This window comes from Crocodylus porosus, unplaced genomic scaffold (genome assembly GCF_001723895.1).
Source record: "Crocodylus porosus isolate Cpor-Errol unplaced genomic scaffold, CroPor_comp1, whole genome shotgun sequence".
Lineage (NCBI taxonomy): Eukaryota > Metazoa > Chordata > Crocodylia > Crocodylidae > Crocodylus > Crocodylus porosus.
In genome coordinates this window covers 21,213,372-21,230,900 of record NW_017728910.1, presented here as the reverse complement: position 1 = coordinate 21,230,900, position 17,529 = coordinate 21,213,372, and the positions used below count along the sequence as shown (strand labels likewise).

The following is a 17,529-nucleotide window of genomic DNA, read 5'->3' as shown; positions in this document are numbered from 1 at the left end:
GCCTTACAAAGCTGAATTGTCCAACATGCAGAAAGCACTGTTAATTTTGACTACACATAAATCAAAAGCATTGGGAACCATGCTAAAAACTGATTATTTTTAACAAAGGATGCAAGGAGGACTAGGTTTATTGCCTGTAAGTTGAGCATCATGCTAGGGTTTTTCCCCTGTGAGAACGTCCAACACATGCTACTTAGGAGAAGCAACTGGCCTGAAACCACAGAGCAAAGCCAAGAAAGATGCCAAATAGAAAGAATCTGCACTACAGACATTGCCCTCTCATCCCACTAATATTCATGCCTCTTCCCATCTCTCTCAGTGCTGGTTAGTTGGCCTGCAGCATGCATAAGAGTTGATGAGGAACTGTCCCTCCTACTCTACCTAATTTTGCTCAGCTGATTCCTTGCCCTGGACAATGGCTGCAGTGCGATGAATTCGTCACTTAAAGCAACTCTGTTGGAGTACATCTATAAGTGGACAGAGAAGGGATGGAACACATACGTCAGTAAGAAGTAGCACTTTTCTAAGAGAAAGACACAGGACAGGTTTTTAGAGACATTCTGTTATTTAAGTGGAATATACATCATACACAGAACACGTGAGACTGATATACAGGACAGTTCCTGGTTCCATCACTCTTTTACTCTTCATGGAGACCATGTTCCTTAATTTTTGTAGTAAGGGAAAAACCCCATATGCAATTCTTTTCCACGCATCCCTATATGCTACCCTTACTCCTATACTACCATAAATATTACACACATTCACTCAGAGAACACCCAGGGAAAGCCTGTCCAAGTAGGAAAGTCAATCAAGTCATTCTGCAAATTATTCACATAAATTCTTAATTTACGAGCCTTTCAAAATGGAAAGGACTAGCTGTTGCTTATTCAGTAGTGTCCGTTTATGATCTATTACCAGATTTAATTTTAAGAGAGAGTTAACTAAAACAGCATATAATTTTAGTGTGATTTGAGAACCACTAGTTTTAATATGCTATAATCTGAATTTCAGTTACTGTCATCTAAACTCTTGGGATTTGTTTGTTTGGTTTTTTTTATAAGGCAAATGCACTGGAATTAGTTCAGACTGATGTCAAGTGCAGTCACGCCGCGAAGAGTGAACTTAAAATGGCAGCACTGGGTTCCATATTTAGTATTCTAATGGCTATCATACAAAAAATGCTTATCTTAGAAATCATGATACTTTCCTAACTGTCAACCTACCACCTTAACGTGATAGCTGGAAGGAAAAAAAAAAAAAAAAAAAAAAAAAATCAAACTGTACTTTTCTGTGCTTTGAGAGGGATGGTAGAATTCTTTTTCTTTTTTGAAATAGGCATTTAATTAACACATCTAATGACATACAAATGTGAAAAGAATCCTGTGCTACATCAGTGACAATAAACCTAACAAGGTATTTCTTTACTGCATGAATGGTCCCATGAAATTTAATGGGACTGCTTCTAAAGCAAAAGGGCATCATTTGGCACTGCGCGACTGCTACGGGAATACTGCGTCCTGTTTCGGTGACTAGAGTTCAGGAAAGATGTTGAAAAATTGGGCAGAATACAGAGAAGAGCCAAAAGAATGATTAAAGGACTGGGACATATTTCCGTTATGGTGAACAACTTGAGGCACTCAAACAGTTTAGTTAACAAAAAGAAGGTTAAGGTGTGACTTGGTCACAGTCTGCATGTGCCCAAGCGGAGAACTGAAATTTGCTAATAGGGGGCTCTTCAAATCTCAGACAAAGGTACAGTATATAACAAGACCAACTAGATGAAAGGTCAGGTAGACAAACTGAGCCTAGGAATAAGGTACATATTTTTAAGTACTGGAACAATAAGTTGCAGTGGTTTCTCTATCACCAATATTTTTAAAAAGTAAGATTATATGTTTTTCTAAAGGTTATTCTCTAGTTTAAAAAAATGAATTCGAAGAAGTCCTATTTGACCTGAGTTATACAGGGGATCACGCTATATGGTCATAATCACCCTTATAAGCTGCAATTTTATGAAAATCACACCGAGTTTTCTTCAACTCCATAAACCAGAGCCAAATAAACTCTTGGAACCTATGACAGAATTTTTACTAAGGGGAATGTCTTATCACCAGATGGTAAAGAAGAAAAAAAATTTCATTCTTTTACATTTGTAATATTTGATGTGAAACAGCTTTGAAAGCCGGATGCTAGCAACATTATTTTTAATTATTGTCCCCTATTACAGCACAACTATTCAAAAACATCACCGACACCTTTAGATACCAAATTTTAGGCTAGAAAAATAGAGAATAAATGTAATTACTAGCTTTAAAATAGCACACTGTGAAATGTGTTCTGGTATATGGTTATAAACTAGATTGCTAAAGGTTGAATGGCTTTTGGTCTGTCAGGATAAATTCATAGGTTAGCTTTATTCAGAAATGATTTTTTTTTAGTCCAAGTACACAAGTTATTTAGAACTGATGACAATACTAAATAGGTGTGCATCATTTACATTAATTATGTTATCAAACGAGAACACTTTTACATGCTAAAGCATTATTGCTATTTAAGTTCTTGCCCAGGAAGTGATATTTAGAGAAAGACTAATTAGTCATCCATTTACATTACAATTTAATAACAATGTTCTTTTTTAATATATGTTGTATATAAAAAAGAATATTACCTGAGCTTTCTCAGTACTTGTTGGTTGTAGATGTCTAAACAGCACTTTCTTCATGACATCGAGAAACAAACAAGCAACAACTATGATGATTATGGCAAACCAAGCAGAACCACTTGATAGCAACTGAACAAATACAAAGTACATATCCTGGGTATGCAAAAATGGCCTGAAAAAATTACCAAAGTAGCAATTAGAATAAAGCCAAGTAGTACAAAATAAACAAAACTAACACACATTTGTCCATTCATCCTTAGTTTATATGGGTCTCCAGAATAAGCCGGAGCACCGGGTTACAGTACCGAAACGTCCATTGAAAGGAACCATTTAACATGCATAACAGCTAAGAAGTGGGTGATAATGGTAGGGGAGGAGTGTGCCTAGTGAAGTTAGGGATCACACTATCCTTGCTGCAGGCCTAAGGAAAAGCTTCTTTAAAGTTCCTCATCTTAAAACTGCTCCCTAACAGAAAACTGGAGAAAAGCAAAGCGGAAACATTGCCTTCCTGTGTGTGATGGGTTCCGACTATATAGCATGCTTCACTTATGCACATATATGATGTTTGCGTATCTCTGTAGTAGCAGATGTGATTCTTCTATAAAGGACATGATTAACAAAATTCTCTTTAAATATTCTAATTGTTAAACTGACTTCATTTAAAGCAGGTCTGTCCAAATGGCAGCCCCCTGAGACTACTCCCCTCTTTTTTTGATGCAGCTGCAGCTGCAGCTGAGAGCTCTGAGGGTACACATGCTTGCACCGCAGTGCCAGGTTCTTTTAAAAGTGCCTGGTGCGTGCATCTGTATAAATGGTGAAATTTGTATAATTTATATAAATGGCAAAATGTGCATTAGCGCTAGAAAATGGAGGTGGCACGCTTTTGAACTAAAACACATAAAAAGCGTGTTAGTTCAAAAATGCATCCCCACCATTTTCTGTGCACTGACGCACATTTTGCTGTTTATACAAATGCATATGATGCAGCACCAGACGTGTCAGCTCATGTGTGGAGCAGACTCGATTAATGGAGTCTGCTCTGAAATGCTGCATCTCCAGCTCATTGGAGCAGACAAACGTGTGTATAAATGCCCTGAGTTCCCTTGTCCCCAGCTTCTGCTTCCTGCTCCCACTCATGGGAATAGGGCAACGCAGCAGGAGGCAACCGGGGCGCCCATGTTGCGCATGCAGCAGGAAAAGGAGCATATATGTTCAGCATAATGAACAGTAGCCATTTCCTCTTCTCTCCTACAACAAAATTAACAGCTGCAATGCTGTTAATTTGATAGCCAGAATGCAGGATGTACCTACTAAAACAATCCTCAACCTCTATCTTCTTCAATCACATGTTTAATATAATAACATATATACAGAGAGGTTAAAAAAAAAAAAGACAGAAAAGATTACTTACCAGATAATTCCCCCATAAAACAAGGAAAATAAGAAATAGAATACAATGGATCCCCAGGTTACAAAATGGTTTATCCAAGTCCAGAAATGAGTCTCTAAAGCCATCTAAAAACACAAGCAGAACACATTAGCAATTTATATCTAAATAAACCACTTCTCTTCATTTACGCAAAAAGCCACCATTGCTTTAAAACTATTAAATTTACTTTGTTCTTTAACATTAACTCATTTTGAAAAGCCTGAAGCTGTAAAATGAAACTCCTACACCATGAGCAAAACCAACCACAAAAAATACTCTACCCTAACTCCTGGAGAAAATGTGAATTAAATATTCTTGTACTGATGCTATTATGAAATCATTTTGAAATGTATGCTAACTATTCGTCATGTAACTATTTCCCAGATGAGGGTAAACGGTTTACTAACATACCTTAAATGTTACAGTTATGACCATAACTGTAAAGACCAAGGTACCAAAAGTCCAGTTTCCAAACATCTAAACAAAACACAAAACAAAAGACATTATAGAAAATAAGTTAATATCAAATGCAATAAATCAGAGCTTTCAGAAATTTGTTCTAGTAATGAACCTACTCTTATAAGCATCCTGTGACTGATCACTAAGTACAGTAAGGAAAGCAAGGTTACAGCACAAACTACAAAGGGGAAAAATATATCCTGTAAGAGTCCAGATTTACAGCACTCTAAGGAGGAATCTTCCTCCTTGGTTCAAAACACAAACCCCCATGAATCTATAGTGGAAAATGAAATAAATTCAACAGTAAAATGAGGTGGTAGGAAAGTGAAGTCACCAACCGATTAATCGGGTTAATATCCAACTAAACTGCAATTATCAGATGACAGGTATTCCATTCAAAGTGAACATAACTGCTCAATAACAAACTTAAACATTAAACGGTATTTTAAAAATGCAGCATCGTTTGAGGGTTTCACATTTTCAAACAACAATCTGCAATTCAAAAATAATGGTGCTGTTATGCTTTTCAAACAGCACGACAGAAAAGACACTTTATTTCAAGGCTGACCATCTCAAAGTTTAATTTTATCACTCAAACACTTTGTGTCTACTGCTTTCTTCATTCCCTGTCCTCATACATGAAACTATCATAACTCATAACAAGCTCTGCAGTGTTAAAAACCCAGCTCCAACAAGCAGAAATGCTGGGCTTGTCTCAACTGCATACCCATGTGCTGTACAAATATAAGTCACTCTTACTTTGCTTGCCTCCTCTGTTCTCACGAGCAAGCACCGTGAAATTTAAGATGCTGGCCCACGGCACTAAAATGTTGTATGACTGGCACACTAAATACGTTCAGATGAAGTAAATTTCTTCTTCATCTACTTCTGGTAAATTTCAATACTGTTTATAGGGTATCATTTAAAAGGCAAGCATGGAGACCATGTGGAAGAGAGGACATAGAGACAGATATGCAATAAAACTCATCCCCTTTGACAGTTTAATAAATCAATAAAGAAACTGGGATTAACACGGCTGCAGCCCATGTTAGAGAACTGACTTTCATTTTAAAAGAAGTGCACGCGTATCCCCACATTGCCATACTGCACATTTTCATGTTTTTAGATGAGCAAGAAAAGTGGGTTTTCAGTGCATTAACGATGAGACTGGCCTCAATGTACAAGTTCAGTAGATATTAGATCCTTGTTACTACTTAGTGTCTTAAAAGCTAGTATGCCGATCAACGTTTAAAAAAAACAAAACAAACCCCAGCATACTAGCATTTAACTTGCAAACAAAAATTAAATCATTGCTGTTACATGAATGCCCCCTGAAAGAAAGTGTCTTAATTCACGCTACTCTACATGTTTGTTCAGATGGAATATAAAATATGAACAGATTCTTGCAGCCATTTTATTTTTGAAAAAGAATGGATGCTGCATCCTTTGGCTTTGTGAAATACTGGATACAATATTTTGTATCACCTTCTCTTTTTCTAACAGAACTCTTACCATTTGCCTGTTAGGTTTCAATATCTGAAGACATGCACAGCGTGAAAAGGGGGAAAAAGAACTAAAAGATCAAATTGAAGTACAGTGAAATGGTGCAAGGCAATTAAACCATAAACATATTTACGAATTTCACACCCTGTCTTATACCTTTTACTTTGCTTTGCTCCAAGAAGAAAAACCAGAATTAAGGACAAAGTTATTCCTTGCCAGTCATAATATTTAAGAGGCACAGGATTGTAGCAGACATTTATTTTTATATTAAAAACACTTAATAGTTCATAGAATAATAGGGTTGAAAAGGGCCCCAGAGGTGATCTGGTCCAAACCTCAGCACCAGTGCAGGAAAGCTACTCCTAAAGGACTCTTAAAATAAAATCAGACTTCAATTAATGGTGAAAATTAATGTTTTTTCTCCTGATTTTTTCTTGCCATCATGAAGCTGCTAGCAGTCTAATACACTACCTATCATAGATATCCTACATGGGCACACTGTCTTGCCAGCTCCAACAAGAATCCAGCACTAACACAGACAGCCAAAATTGGACCTGCTCCATTTTGTGGTTTATTTAATTATGTTCCCATAATAAGCTTTTAGAAGACACTGAACTCATGCTCTGGATGTGATCAGCAATCAAAATAGACTATGAAAGCTCTGATTCTAACATGCCAATACCTTTCAGCTAATTATATTTACAGAACTTAAAATAGCTAATTTACGTGCGATCAACACAAACCTGCTCCTTAAAATTCATATTTGCAAAACTGCTAGTCCAAATGTGCACAATATGTTCTGCTTTAAAACCTAACCATTTGTTTTATTAAAGTGGTTTACTTTTTTTTTTTTTTTTTTAGTATTGCAAAATTAAGCCACAGGTTTATTGTGGCTTAATACCAACAAGTCTGAATGAGACTGATTAGCTATCACACTGATAGTAAATTTAAGGGCCTTTACTATTAAGAAGAAAAAGAAAAAAAAAATCAGCAAAAGCAAGGTCTTTCTGAATATACAAGCAGGAAGTCATGTTACAACAAAGGAGGAAACATATACATCAGTTAGTAAAACTCTTTAGCTCTGAGGCACAACTGCTTGATGACTTAAACATCTCAAAAAGGTGATCGGTACCCTCACTAGCTGTATTGAACATTTACTTTTCAACTAGTACTCAAAGTTGCACTCAAGAGAGCAGGTAACCACTGTTTTAAGACCTATTCAGCCTCCACAAGAGAAGAGTGAGAAAGGATCTGGTGGCCATCTATAATCTCACCAGGGGCAACCACTGGAAAATAGGTGAGGCTCTGTTCCCCCAGGCACTACCTGGGATAACAAGGAATAACAGCCACAAATTGATTGAGAGCAGGTTCAGGCTTGCTATCAGGAGGCATTACTTTATAGTTAGGGCTGCCAGGCTCTGGAATGGGCTCCTAACGGAGGTGGTGCTCTCTTCTACCTTGGGAGTCTTCAAGAAGAGGTTGGATAGATATCTGGCTGGGGTATTATGATCCCAGCACTCGTTCAAGCCCAGGGCAGGGGGTCGGACTTGATGATCTGTTCAGGTCCTTTCCGACCCCAGAAACTATGAAACTGTCCAACTTTGGCCACACAAAACAGTGTTTGACCTTTGCCCATTCATTAGAAAACAGATACTTTTTTGTTCGGAAACCTGGAGAAAGGTGGGCTCTTTCCATAAGACATCTACAGGATTAAGGGAACGTTTGAAAATTCTTAAGCAGATTTCTTTTGCAAGCATGACTGCTGCAACTGGTCACTTTGCAGTTTGTTGTACTAAGGGCTGTGCTACAATGGTGTGAATAGATTATGGCACATATATAGAGAATGTGGGACACAGTGACTAACCTGCCATCAGCGGGAGCCTTTCTTTGGAAGTATTCACAGACCTGATCCAAACCCCCAAAACCCTTACGTTACAGAAGCAAAATAAAAATGTGCATCTCTAGGGAAGTTTAGTTTTTGAAGCATTTATATAAAGGTAATGGTTGACAGCCTCTCAAACCAAAATCATTCTTCTGTACATAACAGCATACCAGGCAGGGGAAATGCATATTTCTGTGTTTGCCTAAACTGACACTGCAATATAACCCACTAAACAGCAACAACTTTAGGACACCAGCTTATGTAGAATCTATGCTCGTATATATTTTCATTACAGATTCCAAGACAACTAGTCACCTTCACTGAAGTTACATATCACAGGGGAAAAAATCCTTATATGGTAACATATAGTTCTCTTGGCATTCAGAGTTTAACAATAAGGTGCACAGACAAGAGTTGCACTGAAGTGAGGATAGCAGGTAATTAAATTGGGTGCTAAAATAAATAACTAGTCTATTAAACTGTACAATCCCTTGTAAATATATGTTGTACTTTGTGATTCTGAATCTTAGTTTCACAGAAGTAGCCACAACTGTTAGCATTAAACATACTGTGAGCTACATGGTGTTGGAGGCATCGGAATAGTAAATTTCTATTGTAGGCAATGACAAATTGACACAGTTCCTGTCTCTTCTTGTTTTTATTGTGACAGCCAAAATACTAAAAAAAAATCCCAAGAAAGATGTTAGGGGTCTGTTTAAAGATCATCCTGTTCACAACATATGAGGAAATTAAAAAATGAGGAATGATGGCTGGGGCTGCTAACATTTGGTTAGGTGCGGGGACAATACCCCTTTAACTACAGACTCCCATCTCAGGGAAGGGTAAGCAGGGGATCTCAGCAACAGGCTTGGAGCAGATTCGGAGGTGAGAAGGGCTGCTGGGATTCTTTCAACAGGCAGAAACAATTAAAGAAGGAATAACAACCTTCACCATATGATTTATTGCCAAGTAGGTCTCAGATGAGTCAATAAACCTGCGGCTTAATTAAACTACAACCCCTTGCTTCCAATCTTTCTGGAGTTTTGAGGACAAATATGTTGGTTCTCCATAAGTATCAAAATATATTCCACACCACACAAAAGACTGCTAGAGATTTTGGTCATGTTTAAGACAAATGCTTATCCCGAAGACCATCTCTCATAACATACATAAGGTGGAAATCCAAGTATTTACTATCAAAAACATACAGAAAAGCAGGACAGACTGCAGATGGAATCCCATAAAAAATGTTAAACCACCACTCTGAAGTTCCTGAAAGTGACCATCAGTAACCAAAAATTGTGAAGATCAAGGAATGCTATTGCTTTGACTTTACTAAATATACCAAACAGTTTTTCTATGTGAACTTTTTTCTTGGTCACTGGTTTGCACAGGAAAGAAATCTGTTATGCTATTAGTACATTTAAGAACTCAAAATACTTGTACTATAAAATGCACGTTGGATACTGTGTTACATTAGCCATAACAAAAGCTACCGGGTTATATTAAAAATATTTGTAAAGAAACAAGTGTGCAATAATGAGAAAAAGAAATGAATCGCTGCCTATTTTAGCTTTATAAGGGCAAAAAGAACTGGATACTAGCTACCTTAATTGGTTCAAGAAGTTCCAAACATCTTAAGAGTTGTGGAACTGAAGAAACACTTTGGACAAACATAATTCATTTAATTTAGATTTATTTTGGTTTTCAGTATGCAACTTCTCCCTTCTGCATCTATTTTCCCTTTCGTCAAAAATCATAGAAAGACATTTTGATCAAAAGTATAATTTTTATGTGACTATCAAATGTACATCATGGAAAATGAATCTAGTTAAACAGCATATAAGTAAATGGTCTATGTTAATTAGTTTGCACAAACAGAACAGTAATAATTAGATAGTGAATTCTGCATAAGGAAGTAAAAATGTAGCAAATCAAAGAATCAGCAACAAATATTCTGAGGACTGTCCTCAAACTCTGGTTTTAAATATTCCAAGTGTTAAGGTCCTCGTAAGTTGTCAAGAGAAACCCAAGTGCAACATCACAGTTTTAAAAATTCAAAATATTGAGTTTTCTAATAACAAATTCTGAGCCTAGCAAACAGCCATGAGCTCTCAGTTGGATACCACTTACTAACTGCTCTTTGTTAAAAGAAAATGTTAGTCAAACAGAGCAGCGCACGTGCTGAAAACCCCTCCAGGTCTTCATGAACATTTGCTGTATGAAGGACTACTGTACAGGGCAAATCCTACATGCCTAGAAAGTATACTGATTTTCAATAATTACTGTTAATTTTCAAAACGTTATGTGTTTTACCACATTGGAAAGAAGGTGAATAAAATCCTGTGTTATATGCAGGCATAAACTGATGAGAAATGATGATCATGTGAATGATTTAGTAGACTCTATTCTCTTTAGCTTTGTCAGTATTTTCCATTTTAAGCTCTTAAAGATTTTAATAATGCGATAAAGGAAAAGCGGTTAAACACATTTTGCATTGATTTAGTATACAAAGTCTTTTTAAAGTCTTGAAAAAAAAAAAAGGCTATAGGTAAGTTATCTAACACATTCCATTTTATGGTCTTTTATTGCAGTAATTTTTCTTGAAATTTTGCAGAATATTAAATAACTAAATAAAAATTACTGATTATATAGTGTTATGATTCCTGTGATATGTTTTACCTGGCCATTTCCCAGTAGAGAAGTGTCTTCCCCCATCAGAAGATATGAACCATAAAAGAAAACAAATGCATGACAGAAGCCCAAGACAGTCCAATAAAGAAATGGTTTATAGCCCAGGTGGGCATTTTTACTGATGTCTCTGTGGAAATAAAATGGATATTTTAGATTTCAGACCATCTTCATAAAACCAGCTAGTGATTTTGCATTTACTCAAAATAGCAACAATCATTCATTATCTAATATATCTGAGATGCATTTATGTGTATCCGAAGAGATAACAATTATTTCAATAATCAATGTGGGGAACCTTGAGACCCCTGACAGTATTCATCTTTGGTGCATGCAAGGACCTTTAATTACTTTTATAAGAATGACCAAAAAAAGGCCAGTGGCATGTAAGAGGTCAAGGTTGGAATGGCTAAGGCTGACATTCCCTTGAGGTGGGAGAATTAAGAAAGATAAACTAGATCTCCTGACAACCATACCCTATGACTTTACTATTAAATCTTAGCTAACAGGAAACTACTTTTAAAGTTGTACTTATTTTTTATCTGATACTTGCATGCTGCAACAGCTTTGCTGTAAACCGTAATAAGTCTATGTTGTCAATGTCTGCTGACTTTTGTGTTTTAATTTACAAATGTATTAAACCCTCCCACCCCTACACAAAAAAAAATAAAATAAAAATCTATTGTGATAGACTGTTCTGCTTAAAGGAACTGTAAGTGAGGCTGGTTTTAGCTACTGTATATTTTTAGACCTCTTGTATGCAGCTGGGCATTAGAGGTTAATAAAAACAAACCCCATCCACAACAGCACAACTCCATAGTGAGTCTGGTGTACATAGGGTGCAGTACCACAGCTTGTCACTTGGAGGACTTCTACTCCTACAGCAGAGCACAGTTTTGGTACTTGTGACTCCGTTGCCCCAACCACTGTCCCATGTCTTCATTTTGAAAATATGATCTACCTCCACCATGACTGCGTGCATGTCTGTGGAGAGAAGTACAGACTGCTGCCTTTTCCCCAACACTTATTCTGGCCACCAGCTGACTGTAGGAGAACTTGTTCTTTTTCTCAACGTGGGGCTGATGTATAAGATGTGGACAGAAACAAAAATATTTTTGACTGATCTGTAATAGTGATAACTATATTTATTCAATTCCCCGCCCCCCGAAGGTTGTTAATAAATTATACAGAATAACAAAATACTGGGCAAATTGAAGTGAATTCAGTAATTTTAGAACATTAGCAACATAACTCCTGACAGCACTAGTTTATTAGAAAGTTTTACTGTTGACATTCTCCTCCTCCTGCATTTAGTTAAAAAGGGATTGCATACCGATAGAGTGCTGGCTTGCTCTGTAATACATGCGGGTGCACATGCTGTTCAAAAAGACTGTAGATGAGGACAGGCAGGGAAGTGAAACAAATATTGTACAAAGTCAAGTACACACTGTCATACAGAGTCTGAAAATGGAAATACAGTTAATTATTTTGAGTAGTCTATAAAGAAATAGGCAAAGTGACTTATATTAGAAAACATTTAATTAAGCATGGCAATAGCAGTTACAAATCCACCTAAACTCATGTAAATGTACACCAATATTGAAAAAAAAATCTATAAATTATGCATGCATGCAGAAAAAGGGTACTCCACTGCATGTCAAGTCATATACTTATTACTGTTTATACTACAAGTGCTCAGTCACTCTGGTAATGGATTGGGATGCTACTAAACTAGGTGCTATGCAAACACAGAATAGAGCATACAAAGTATGTCCTAGTTTGGATATTGCATTTGTGATCTGTTCTTTTTCCTGGGTGTAACATAACATACTAGCATCATTCTTCAGGATCTTCAGTTACAGCAGGCACATCACTGATTTCCTAGATCAGATACGGAAGTAAAGAACTAGAAATCTCTTTTCCTGATTCCAGAGAAATAAATAACTCTGCCTGTCTTGCTTAAACAAAAATTTGTAAAACTAAAAAACGGGAATATACTTTTGTGAAGCAGGCACTAAATTGAAGCTTAAGTTTACACATAGGCTAGAAACAAACAGCAGAATCAAGGAAACACAAGTGTAAAAGTGAAACGTGGTACCTAGAATCTCGAGGCCTAATGCTATCTTACTTTGTAAAAGTTTGTATTGGCTATGATCTCGATGTTAAGAGATTGCTCATGGTTTTATTAAGAGTAAAAGTTACCATTGTACTAGAATTGACACTGAATATACTGCAAAGAAAACAACAGACCTCTTGGCCCAGTTTTCTAAGCTTCAAATTGGTGCATATTTGCACAGAAAGCCACTTTTTGTAAAAGTTACATGGCCCAGAGCTGTGAAAAAAACACTCAGATCCCCGAACTCTGCAATTGTTACTTCATAAACATGGCTTAGCTTATTAAATTTACAACAGCAAAACAGAAATGACTTTACTGGACGGAAAACTAATGGCTCAGAGATTTAATGAAAATTTACCCGTGATAGGTACCTTGCTTTTATATTTAAAATGAGGCTGGCTATGTTTATGGTGCTGTTTGTCCACTTGGAATTGATCATTTCCACAGTGCAAACTAGTTTTTCAGTGTCATGAGAAAAATCATGGACCAGAGTTTACAAACACCTTTAAAAAAGTCTAAACGTGACATGCATGTAGTAAAAGAATATAGAAAACAACAATAAAAGAAACCACTTTGTGACCCATATCCATTTCCCAGAAATAGCTGCTCCACATGCATTTAAGTACCAGAACACAGAGTGCACTGAGGGTGGAATCCAAGTCAAGGAAAGTGTGCTGGGAAGAGTATAATTTATATTTTCTTCATAGTTAAGATGTTTTCTTTAACATAAATAAAAACTAAACAGCTGAGTTAAAGACGTCAGATTGCAAAGGGGAAAAAGAAAAACAGAATATCCAATATGTTGGAATTATCTATTCACACAAGCTCTGTGGCCAAGTTGCCACATATAGATACTTATTTCAAAACAATGCATTTTTAAAGTGTCATATTAAGAGACAGATGCTCAAGGAAATGAAATCACCATGAAATCATTTACTGTGTTTTTGCATGTCTGAAACAGTATTAATCATGGGCTTACTGAATAACATGCAGTTTATGCAAAAAAAATCCCCAAATCCTTAGTTGTCAAAAGATATAGCAAAGTTCATGCATAAAATTTCCTACTGTTCTCTAGTAGTGCATCTTTTTTTTACTTTTATTTATAAAGTCACTAACATTAAAAGGACACTATTCCTGACTTCAAATGAAAATAGTGATTTAAAATGAGTTACTTTTCCTCTCTCTTATGGATGCACACACAAGCGTGTGTGTGTGTGTGTGTGTGTGTGTGTGTGTGTGTGTGTGTGCGCGCGCGCGCGCGTGTGTGTGTGCATGTGTGCATATGTAGGTATGCAACAGGGTTGGAGTGCTGTTATAGCAGTGACAATCCAGAAAACTCCAAGGGCCAAGATTTTTTGCAATATCTTAAAACAGGAGCAAGTAGGCAGAACTGGTGGACAAGTTTTCCAGAATCAATTACCCTTCCTCACTGTGGATGATGTCATCCTACACATGTACATCAAAAGATGTGGCATATCTCATCCAGGGTACCAAATGCCCTCGTTGATACTATATGGGTGAAATTAGGTAGGAACTATCAGAATGAACTCTAGTAGAAAACACCTCCAAAAGGGAACAGAAATTCTTTACTCTACTACACAGTAAAAATCTGGACTTAAAACAGACAGCAGGTTTATGGTTCATTACAACTTAACAAATACTGCCAGTAATCTCCCTGCACTACACAGGTAATAACTATCCCCTTCCTGAATAGTCTTGCTCTGCCACCTACTAGGTTGTCTATTCTACTGCACCTCTTTTGTCTTGTAATGGCTTCTGATTACACCTCTTCACCCCTAGTTCATAGCCCCTCTTCATCCCTACAAGCAGATTATTTTCAGTGACATGGATCTTCTTTTAGTTCAGGCTCCATCCACCTCTCTCTCAGACCTGAGGACAGGCACTTGGTGCCCAAAAGCTTCTCCAACAACTCTCCCAATTCTACAGTTAGTCCAAAAACACGATACCACAAAAATTATTTGCCTCTCTGTGCATTAAGGCTGCGCAAAGCTTCGGTCGCTGATTCGATTTGGCAGATTCGGCCAATTCAGCGGCTGAATCTCCAGATCCAGTCAGGAGACCCTTTAATCTCTTCAGATCAAATTGGAACCCTCTGAATTGATTCAGAGAGATTCGATGATTCGGACAGAGACACAGCTTTAAATGTTTTTTCTACATACTTCAAGATAACAGGCAGCTCGTGAATGCTGAGATGCTGAGGTGGATGCAGTGTCCCACGGGAGCGGTCCCCAACACGCTCAGCAGCAGAAGTGGACCAGAAGCACTACTAGTCCATTTTTGGGTTCGCCGGGGAGTGCGTGGGGGGACTCCTCGTGCCTCCTGGGTCTGGGGAGGCACCTGGGGTCTCCCTGCAGCCGATTGCCTAGCTGGAGTGGCACGCAGAGGGGGAGGGTCCCCTGCATGCTTGGTGGCAGACCCAGAAGTGGACTGGAAGTATTTCCAGAAGTATTTCCAGTCCACTTCTGGGTTCGCTGCCAAGCACACTGTGGGGGGCCCACGCATGCTCCTGTGAGACGCTCCATCTGCCCCACCATCTCAGCATTCACGAGCTGCGCCTGGTACTTCAAGGTACATAAAAAAACCATTTAAAGCTGCGTCTATGGCTGAAGCAGCATCGAATCTTCAGATTAAGATTTGGCCGAATCGAATCAGGACAGTGATCTCAATCAAATCAGTGTCCCCGATTCGGGCCGAGTCCAAATCGAATACGGCCCGTTTCACACACCCCTAACATGTATACCTTTATATTTTTAAAACAGGGCAAAGAAATCACTTTTTTCCTCCCCACTGCTCTAGTGAGTTACAGCAAGACATTCTTAAATACAAGGCATCTAGCACTTACTTGTTGTGAAAACAAACAGAAGAACTGATATAAAAACTGTGGTGTAATAAAGCACACATTCTGAAACACAAAAATGAAAGAGATGGTTAGAGATGTGCTACAGACTACCCCACCCTGAAAATAATGACAACTCGTATAAAGCTGATATGAAGAGCAAACTGTTCCATTTTTACTTTACAACGCAAAGTACTAATAAAACATCACCCTATAAACAGGTCTTATTTTTTGCTGAAAACTGATGAACCCACACAGGTTCAGTTTAATCACACCCATATAAGGATTTCTAATAGCAACACAAATGCTGTGCATATAAAGAAATTTTAAGTGAAAGATTTGGGAGAAAAATTCTCTTTTTTCCCCAACTTGCTTTTTTCATGCAGTCATTTCCATTCTTTACCCTTTAGAGCAGGGATGGGCAAAATATAGCCCACGTGCTGGATTCAGCCCAACAACTAATTTTATCTGGTCCCCAGGCAGACAGTGGCATTGCTCCTGCTCTGCCTCCCACTCAGCCACCAGCCCCAGCCCAGCTGTGGGGGAGCATGTGCACGCACGTGGCTCTCAGCAGCTCACCAAAACTCATTAAATGCCCCCCTCCAGCCCATATAACTGCCCACCCCTGCTTTAGAATCAGTGTCCTCTTTGTGTGGGACTTTCACAAGAGTAGTATGGAAAAAATCTTTCTTGAAAAATATATATGATTAGAGGAGACTAAAATCGGTTCTGCGGCATCAATGCCCAGAGTGAACATTAGCATAGAAATATTTAATACGCTATTTTGTGTTTAAACATTTAAAACCATCTGAAATACATTTCATGCAAAGAAAACAACTGCAGTTACTTCAAAGACCTGGGAATAGACTTACCTTATAAAAAAAGTACTGTACAAGGGTTGCTATTCTAATATAGTAAAAGTGGCCATGAACAAAAAGCAACTTTGAGAGGAATTTAAACCGTGCTATTGCATAGTCACTGTTTCTAACAGCTTGTCTTCCTTCTTTACCCATGATTCCTGTAAGATTTGGGGGGGAAAAAAAAGAAATTAGAGTAAATACTGCAGAAAAGTAAATGGAGTTGTAAGGCATAGCATCATAGTTACAAGCATCCAGTTTTTACAAGTACTTGGCAGCCAATGACTCCCATTTAAACATATCAATTGTTACTTTTCTTTTGGTGACTACATTTGAAAACATGAGTGACCGCCTAATTTTTGGCTCAGATTGCGACTGCTGAGTACTTTTGATTGATCTGAAGGGAATCTGCCTGAAAAAGTTTTTTCCATTTTTATACCTGTTTTGGCAATTCAGTGCTGTAGGGCAATTTCTCAGGTATCTGCAAAGGGGCAAACACAACTAGAAAATAGTAGAAAAGCAGCAATTTAAGAATTCCAGGGTTCCCGGTTCATGTGTTTCAAAACAAAGGGCAAAGCAAAGCTATTACATCTGGAATGTAATTCTCCACTGTACAATGACACACCAATTTTGAAAGGATACTGTTGTTAAAGGATACAGATAATGGAGAGCCCAGCAGGTCCTCTCCAAGCGGATTAGGAAAGTGAAAATACTTAGTAAAGAAAGTTTGTTACACTTTTGTCAGTTTGGGAATGAAATGTGGAAATAAAGAGAAATGAGGTGTTAAGCGAGAGAGCCAAGGAATGAGATTTTTGCTTACTTGAAACATGCCTTACAAAAGGCGACATCCATTTTGTATCCAGAAAAAGCTTGTTACAGTTCTTTTTGAACGGCAAGAGCCACCTTTTTAATTCATACAGAATACAAAAGAATGATCTGAAGGGAAAGTAAGCGAGTTGCAGAAATGAGTACGGAAACAAGATGTGATTTTTCTGATGCAGCTTTTTGTCTTCCTTTCATTTTTATATATGAACAAGATGATTAGGCACTGCAGAGGTGCAATCTAGGAA

At 37.7% G+C, this 17,529-nt stretch overlaps 1 protein-coding gene across 3 annotated transcripts in view; it reads right to left on the bottom strand.

The window, feature by feature from the left end:
- Positions 1–17,529, bottom strand: part of ATP11B (ATPase phospholipid transporting 11B (putative)) — a 108,949-nt gene that overhangs the window by 19,087 nt on the left and 72,333 nt on the right. For 2 of the 3 annotated variants that reach the window (XM_019532779.1, XM_019532780.1), the window contains exons 22-28: positions 16,475–16,620; positions 15,609–15,668; positions 11,963–12,090; positions 10,621–10,759; positions 4,506–4,571; positions 4,077–4,180; positions 2,672–2,837 (exon numbers count right to left, since the gene is read on the bottom strand). In XM_019532779.1, coding sequence (XP_019388324.1) covers positions 2,672–2,837; positions 4,077–4,180; positions 4,506–4,571; positions 10,621–10,759; positions 11,963–12,090; positions 15,609–15,668; positions 16,475–16,620 — 809 coding nt within the window. Of the gene's footprint in view, positions 1–381; positions 468–2,671; positions 2,838–4,076; positions 4,181–4,505; positions 4,572–10,620; positions 10,760–11,962; positions 12,091–15,608; positions 15,669–16,474; positions 16,621–17,529 lie in introns of all 3 variants that reach the window. The other variant, XM_019532781.1, reaches the window with a different exon arrangement.